The sequence below is a fragment of the Prosopis cineraria genome, unplaced genomic scaffold, assembly GCF_029017545.1.
Source record: "Prosopis cineraria cultivar Desert tree isolate PC_DT_omini unplaced genomic scaffold, ASM2901754v1 PC938, whole genome shotgun sequence".
In the NCBI taxonomy this organism is placed as follows: Eukaryota; Viridiplantae; Streptophyta; class Magnoliopsida; order Fabales; family Fabaceae; genus Prosopis; species Prosopis cineraria.
In genome coordinates, this window is record NW_026556263.1 from 28,296 (window position 1) to 36,989 (window position 8,694).

Here is an 8,694-nt window from a genome sequence, read left to right on the forward strand (position 1 = left end):
TTATCAATTAGAATACAGATAATTAATTTGGCTAGTCTAATTTAATATTAAAATTTTTATCTTTTATATATTAATGACCGAGACGTACTTTATAAATCCATATTTGATTATATAATTTTTACACATTTTTATTTTAATAAATATAATATTAAAAAATATAATCTCCTAACTCGAACTTTTAAAAATATTTTTTAAAAAAACATTTGTATAGTTAATATATAAAAAATATTAATTTTAATATTAAATTAGACTATTTAATTTAAATATAAACAAGATTTGTCATGAAAGGATTTATTAAATTTTTTATAATTTTTATAAATTTTTATTTAAAATATAAAGTAAAAATATAAAATTAATGATTTAAATCAGGATGGTTCAAATTTTACCAGGCACCATAAGCACCGAAGACAAATTTGTCATCCGCGTAAAGTGGGATTCGGACCTTCCATAATAAGATTATAGATTTTAGGAAGAATTATTTAGAAGTTTTACAAAATACAATTAAATGCTATAAGGTTAATTGAAAACTTAGCAAAGAAAAATCAATAAATCTTGTGATATTTAAATGTGTTGTATGAGACTGGTATATAATTCTCCTTAGATTCTATGATATTTTTTTATATTATCATTTGAATTAATAAATAAAAAAAGGAAAAGATTTTTCCTGAAACGCAAAGAGGTGTTTGTAAAATGCTTTCTCAGCAACTCCCAAGGCCATAACATCCGCCTTTGGTATTCCTCCTTTTGCTTGCATATTTAATGTGTTTTCCTTTCAATACAAGCAAGCCAACGAGTTAATTGTCACAGTGAAGTGACTGTCTCTTGGGCAAGAGAAAAAGTTTCCTTTATATTTATTATTATTATTATTATTATTATTCTCTGCTTTTGTCTTTAGGAAAGTGACATGTTTTGGCATTTCCTGATTGTAGTCATCCCTTTAGGTTCCGAAACGTTAACAGAGGATATTTTAACAGATCTCTCACCAGACCCACCCACCCACCCATAATATTAAGTGCATCTCATGCAACATAGAGAGCATACTGAATTTATAAAAAATCATAGAACACACTGATTGTGAATCAGCTCATGACAAGATCAGTAATATGATACTACACTGACACGGATACAGTGACACAACAAAGTTTGAAATGAGCTGAATCAAAGGCAGAGATTGTCATGCATAAGGAAAAATGAAGCTAACATTAAATTCATCTCATTCATTTGTTGAGTATGTGGCAGTCCAGTATCTTTCAAACATTAAATTCATCTCATTCACTTGTTGAGTACGTCGCAGTCCAGTATTTTTCAATCTGTTCAGCTGTTCTTCCAGGGATCCTCCCAGCTATTAAAGCCCACCTGATAGAAGCACTGGAATTTTAGCTTTAAGGATAAACATGTTGAATCTGCATATTCCGTCACTATTTTAAAATAGAACAAACCTTTCACCAACTAGTTTATACATTCTGATAATCAATTCCTCCTCATCGCTGGAAAATTCTAGCTTTGATTGTTTGCTGGTCTCCTCTGTAAAGGAACAAACATCCTTAAGGTATAAGAAGGGAATGTTCAATATAAAAGCCAAACAAAGTGCATGGCTGAGACTTGAGAAAGTTATTATCTGTAAATCCTTAGGAATAGTCATGCTCACATGTGACAAAAGAAGATTAAAGAATAGCATAAAATGCAAAAAAAAAAAAAAAAAAACGATTATAAGTACTAAATATGATAAGAGTGGGGGTCTTGAAAGAATACCTTGAAGGTTCTCCAAGGCAAAAAACGATTATAAGTACTAAATATGATAAGAGTGGGGGTCTTGAAAAGAATACCTTGAAGGTTCTCCAAGGCTTCATCAGTGGAAGAATGTTCTGAGGCAGCCATTGGGACAACAAGGTAAATGAAAAGGCAAAAGAGAGAGTGAGATGAACCACTTACAGGCTTGGTATTAATAGCCATTCTTGTCGTCAAAACAGGTGGCTCTGATCAATCAGGTTAACGAGAACCAAATTCACCAATATACGATTTTGATTTGATATGGCGTGGTTAACGAGAACTGCAGCCTCCCTGTATATGGTGAGATGGTAATGCAAGGAATATATGAATGTGACATTTTGAAGATTGGTGGCTTACAAAATGACCCGTGAAATTTTCACTGTTGATTACTTGGTGTGGAGGGCCCAGGCATGTGTTGAAACTTGAAAACAATGCTGTTAGGTGATCTGTCTCGTTAACTATTCAAACGCAAACATGGAGGGATTTTCAATTCTCTCTGTCAACGACAGTGAAAAAGGAATTCCGGTTGTCTCGCCTGAAAAGTTTCAAATTTCAATATCATCATTTTCTTCGCAGTACTAAACGATTCTAAAACAGTCATTTATTGAATTAAAAAAAAAGTAAAGATATATTTTTATTCTTAAAGTATTTTGTGGGGAGTGTCCAAAATCTTAAATTATTAGTTAAAATAATTTTATCTTGAAGTAATTAAAACAAAATATTTTTGCTTTTGCCATTTATCTAACGCTCAATGTTGAAGTTTTAGTTAGCATCTTCTAACAGTTAATATTAAAAATTTGATAGTAAAGGTAAAAATAACTTGTTTGAATTACTTTAACAAAAAAATTGTTTTAACTAATAATTTAAGATACTAGGTGCTTCTTGCCGAATATTTTAGGACAAAATGCACCTTTAGCTAATAAAAAATGGGTTAAGAACAAATGTCTTGAAAGTATTTTTGAAAGTAACAATGATATTCTTACTTTTTAAAAGTAGTGATATCACCTTAAAATTTTAAAAAAGAGTACAATTTTACCTTATTGTCAAGTTGACCATTCAATCATCATGTTGGCATCTACCTAGCACTTTTAACCACACAAAAAATACATGTCCAAGTGGCCGAGTGAACCTCTTCTTCCGCCAAGTATCACGAGGGACATGAAAAGTGAGGAACATGGTAAAAGAGAAATGTTGAACCTCGGTGATGCAAATCAAGGTGAGAGGGAGCAAATTCAACGTCTCCAAGCTGGTCTTGGTGAGATTGATGACAGTAAACTACATGACTCGGTGACGTAACAGATGAAGAGACAGGTTGGGCTTGACTGACTTAATAGCGGCTTTGAGCAACAGACAGATAGACAGTCTCACATGGCAAGGAGAGAATTGAATCTTAAGGGGTTTACTTGACTATTCAATCTTGAATGGTGGGAGTTCAGCTAATTATTAAATGGGATCGGGATTTGAATGACTCAGGGATTGATTGGAAGGTATCAAATGTAAGGTCTCCCTTACTAATTCACTTTTAATTCCAAAAATTATGAAAATAAAGGGCTAAGTAAAATAGATTACTAAGTTTGTAAACTTTACAATAATAGAATCCCAAGTTTTTAAATTTTAAAAACACTTCATTATATAAATAAAAAAAATCAAAATAGAAAATATCTGCAAAAGAATAGATACTAATATATATCAAAGTATTTGCATTTCAATTGGAGAACAATAAAATAATGCAGAAAAGCAGAGGTACGCTGTGACATGTGTTACATGCACCATATCATGTTTTTCTTTGTGTTATGTGCCATGGCACAAGCGTCATGTGTCATGGTACATTGCACAAGCTGATAGCATCTGTTGCTATTGACAACAATAAAATGCACCCTATTTTTTCATCTAATATTTGATTGAGGTGATTTAGGTGTTTATAAAAAGCTTTTTTCTAACCCTAACTAATGGCACTGGTTTCACAACTAGATTATTTCTCAAACAAAAATTGAACACCTATTTTCTCAATTTACTCCTTTTTCAATCAAAACATAAATCTGGTGTCCCAATTTCAATCCAAGTGCCAAAAGCTCAATTTTCACTATAGACCACACTCAATAGACTTATAGTTAACTATACACCACATCATACAAATGATATATCTATTTCATTTTTAATGCTCAACCCTTTAATAACAAAAATAGAAGTGAGTCTCAAATTTATAAATTATTATATCATTCAACACCAATTATATTTTACTCACTTTCCACTTGCACTAGTGTTTTAACCCTTTTTAGATTTCACAATCTAATACACACACAATTTAAGACCTAAAATACACAACTTAGCTCAAATTCACATGGTGTAAGTAAGCATAAATATGATGTCTCCTAGTTGGTAATATCACAAATAGTTATACACATAAACTCAAAATAATTTAGGCATACAAATTAGAATAAATGTCCTAAGTCTCAGATTATTTCTCCCATTCTTGCCTTGATGAACTAACTTCTATAATATTAAAGAGAGAGAAGTCAGTACAATCACTCAGTAATCAAGATGAATCTAACTTATACAAATGCATATCAATTAATTACAATACAAGTGGCAAAATATCATCTCACTCATGTATTTTATGCATTCATGATTTCATTTTTCAAAATCATGACATTAATCACATAATATCATATGATTTCAATATAAGGACACAAAATAGACAACCATGTGCCCTTTCTATCGATTTGCATGATCACACCTTCCTTATATCCTCTTTATGCTACCAACACAAAACCATGGGCTATTTCACAATGGGTTCATCCATGTAATAAGACTATCCTAGCTATTTATGTGTGAGAAGCTACCCAGCCAAGGTTGCTTAACTCACTTGTGGGTCATGATTTTCTCCAAATCTCATTCTATGGGGGTGTCGTTCTTCTTGTACTAACTTCCTCATCAAATAAGTAGAAATTAGAGTTAGGTTCAAGTCCTTTATTACACAATGGGACAATCCCTTATCAAACAAGTGGGCTAATAATTATAAATATATCTAGACAAACCATCAAGCTCTAATAGTATCCTTATCATGTGAATTTTTAACTCACAACTCCTCTTTTGAAATGAATTCTCATCCTACATGATCATGCAATGTTAAAATGCAATACTTCATAGCATGCAAAATAATCACTATACATGTATGTTTAATATCATTGTTGTACTCATACCATCTACGATTACCACATATTCACATAACAATAGATCATTGAACTCTACATCATATCACATCATTGAACTCCTAGCGATAATACATCATGCAATTCCATTTGGTCTTCATATATTCACATCATTTCATAATCATTTAAATTATCACATAACAGTGTATCATACATGTACATGCCAATTCACAAATTTCCAATTTATCATTGCAACAAGTTAATTCATTATATCACAATCATTTATCATGACACAAGCCACATCTATATTGAATGTTTTCATATATGTCACATAGTTTATACAACTATATAACTAATTAACATACAAAATTACAGGAAATATTTTTCTCAATTATCTCAAATTTTTGAGAGGTCAAAAGTTTACTTCTCAAATATACACTTCCAAAGCTTTTTAAAGCTTGAATCATGCCAAGTTATAATCACTTTACATATTCACATCAACAATGATCATTATCCATATTAGGATAAATTCTCAATATCTAACTTATTCATATACAAGAATGCCCATAGGGTTTGTTGGCCTTTTTTAACTCACATTGGTTTACATGAACCCCATTGAACTATCAATCATTAATGGCATTTTCAACTCCCATATAAATTGTTTATGAGGGATTTTCAGACATTAATAATCCTAACAACCAAAAACTCATTAAGCCATAAGTGTTAGGTTTAAATAACTAAATCCATTTCCATTAACTCTATTTCAGTCAATAGGTTCAGGCCCAATAGCCTTTATGAATCAAAAATTATCTTTCTCAAACAAATGCTAATCTTAAAATTAAGAAAAATGGAAGGAGGATAAACATTTAGGGGACTTATCTTTAGTGTTTAGAAGTTTTAAAATACTCTTAATGCTTTTGAATTTTAAGCCCTAGTAGAGCTTTTCATAGTTTTCTCATTTCCTCTTTTGTTTCTTTTCTATTTTGAGTCTGATTCGTATTCTTATTTCTACAAATTCTAGACCATGTGCCGTAGAGCATGCCACACTTGTCACGATATATTGTATAAAGATGCTTGGTTTATGTTTTGATGACTTATGCACTGCAACATATGGCATAAAGCCATTCCTCCTTGTTTTTCTCCTATTTAATGGTTCGGGTGGCCTAACTTTGCTTTGGACTCAATCATAGGGTTGGAATCACAACCTAAAACATCTAATAGCTCTTTGTAATCACACACCACATTAATTTACTTAAATAATCTCATTGTACTCAAATAATTAAAGGTTAATTTCCTAGAATGTTACAACAAGAAGAGAAGAGATCAAGGAAGAAAAGGGACGGAGACAATGGCGAGTTCTTCATTGAAAGTGTTTCTATACTTAAGAAATCTTCTTCTACTTGTGCGCTCTGCATTTGTGATTTCTCTTTTGAACTCATCCTTTCTATACCTTAAGGTAACTTTATTCTATAATTTATTGTCCTTGCTTGCTCAATTCTAGATCTAGTCAGAATCCAAGTATATATTTCTTTTTTCATATGCAACTGCAAGAGGAGAATCCATGTGCATTTGTTTCTCCACTTTTGTTCAATTTGCTTAATTAGGGAAATGTGTTTTGCTGTGACAATCACGATAAGGGCTTGTACTCTGATGCTTGAATATGAGACTGGGGAGTTGAAGGAGGCTGAACAACTACATATGGGTTATGACGGTGAAGGTTTGGGGGTGAGGGACATGAGGCACTCACGTGGAGGAAGAAAAAGGATAGTCTATGGTTCCCATTTGATTCAGGACATGCCCTTATCATTCTTGTTTTGAAATGTTTAGATTATGCTGGATACTGGATACTGGATGCCTGATGCCTCTCATTACTCTGTTTAGTTGGATTCCAACTTTTTGTCCTTAATTTTAGGTCTTTAATTACCTTTTCAATTTGCTTCTCCTCCTCAATCATGGTTGAATGGTGTAAATTCTATAATATGCCATTTTCTACTTAGTTATCTTGATTCTACTTAGTGAATTCTATGAGGACATTTTTAGTTTTTCCTTTTGGTTTAAGTGCATCAATTTTTTTAGTTTTAAATTTCAAAACTTGTGCAAAAGAGAAAGGGGCACCTTTCTAAACTTTTTTTAATTTTTTTAAAAATGCCAGTGATTGGAAGTCAAAGTAACAGTCAAACAAATGGCCACACTGATGGCAAAGTAAACTTGTTTCCTTTTTTAAAGTTTTAAAGCTAAATTGCTCCAACTAAAAGGTAAGAGTACCCACTACTTTTTTAGAAAAATTTTAAAATATTTTTATCCCTTACCCTATAAAAAAGTGGTGAGCTGATTATTTATTTTTATGAGATAAACATTATTCTAAATTGGTCCTTCAATGATGAAGTTGTTTAATGCTTCTACACATGGAAGCTTGACAGATCTATCTTTGAGACTTAAAGTTAAAACTCATTGGGGGTTGCTGTGGATTTCTTATTTTGATATAGCTTTTTCATAGTAGAATTTCATGTAAAACATATCAGTTTTATCTCAAACATGATTTTCTTTTTCACTTTTAAATTACTTTTTTTCTTAGATATAAAAAAGACTTGTGCTTGAGAGGGCAAGTAGATACAAAGCCAGATGTTTAATAACTTTTTTGTTGGTTACTGTTAATGACATTAAATAAATTGTACAAGTTGAAATGAACTGATACTCGAGAATCACAGACAAGATCAGCAAACAAAGTTACTGTTGAGGACTAGAATTTCTCTCTTAGCCTCTTAGACATTCAATGCCTATACATTTTGCTCTTGAGATAGGAGTCACTGGTTCGTGACATTCTCTCCAGCAAAAACAAACTCCCAAAACTACTATTTACAGAACCAGAAAGAAACACAAAAGCAGTGAGGAATATTCCTAAAGTTCTTGATGAAATCTAAATATGCATAGTCCTATTGAGAATGCTAAATTCACAAGTACTCACAGTTGGAACTTGGGGGAATATTAAAATTCATGTAAACTCAACAGTGTTGGGTAAATTGAATGAAGGAAGGTGGAACCTTATTGGTATAGATTGATCATCATCATTTAAAAGGTTGAATTATACCAAGATCAAAGTTAAATTGGAAAGTACTTCATGAATAGTTATTTTTCACTCTAACTTTACTCTGGAAGTTGATAACTTACACTTTTATGTATAAGCAAGTGCTGATTTGTATTTATTGCAGCTAAAATGCCATTGTTCCTTCACCATGCCAAGCTGTTTGATGCAGTTTCTTTGCTGAATGTCTTGGACCTCAAAAAATCACACCCCACAAGTGAGAATGATGTTATTTCAGATAAGATAGCATGTGAGAATCTCCCCTGGTTGATTACTGTACATATCTGGTTGACTAGCATATGAGAATCTGGTCCTTCTGTCATTGATTTTTGCAATCATGGAATAACTACTATATCCTATATGTAATTACCTATTCATAATTTTTTTTTTTTACTTTCAAATAAGTATTGTGGTTGTGAATATGTTATCTTAGGGGGATTATCCTTTATTATTCATCAACTCAAGTACAGCAGATATGATCAAATTTTATATTCAAAAGAAATTATCCGCAATTCAATTTGTTGGGACAAAATCACAATTTATTTCACCCATCATTCTTTTTCTTTTATTTTCTTCTTTTGTGCAAAAGAAGGCCTGAAGCTTGCTGTTTTAGTCTTTAAATTTCAAGGCCACTCATAGAGTATTTGATTGTTTTATACATAAAATGTACCATTGTTTATGTAAAAATCA

The 8,694-nt window shown here is 31.6% G+C and overlaps 1 protein-coding gene across 1 annotated transcript; it reads right to left on the reverse strand.

The window, feature by feature from the left end:
* Positions 1 to 1,041: 1,041 nt before the first annotated feature.
* Positions 1,042 to 2,064, reverse strand: LOC129298854 (MYB-like transcription factor ETC3). The gene is made up of 3 exons (XM_054937295.1): positions 1,827 to 2,064; positions 1,440 to 1,524; positions 1,042 to 1,356 (listed from the first exon to the last, which is right to left on the reverse strand). Exons 1-3 carry the CDS (start codon positions 1,951 to 1,953, stop codon positions 1,269 to 1,271), a joined length of 300 nt encoding a protein of 99 aa, XP_054793270.1. The 5' UTR covers positions 1,954 to 2,064; the 3' UTR covers positions 1,042 to 1,268.
* Between the last annotated feature and the right edge of the window lie 6,630 nt (positions 2,065 to 8,694).

Excerpts from the sequence above, each read along its gene's own strand:
- LOC129298854 (XM_054937295.1), bottom strand. The coding sequence starts at position 1,953 with ATGGCTATTAATACCAAGCCTGTAAGTGGTTCATCTCACTCTCTCTTT. Across the intron at positions 1,525-1,826 it reads AGCCTTGGAGAACCTTCAAG|AGGAGACCAGCAAACAATCA; the intron begins GTATTCTTTTCA and ends GTTCCTTTACAG. Across the intron at positions 1,357-1,439 it reads TATAAACTAGTTGGTGAAAG|GTGGGCTTTAATAGCTGGGA; the intron begins GTTTGTTCTATT and ends TGCTTCTATCAG.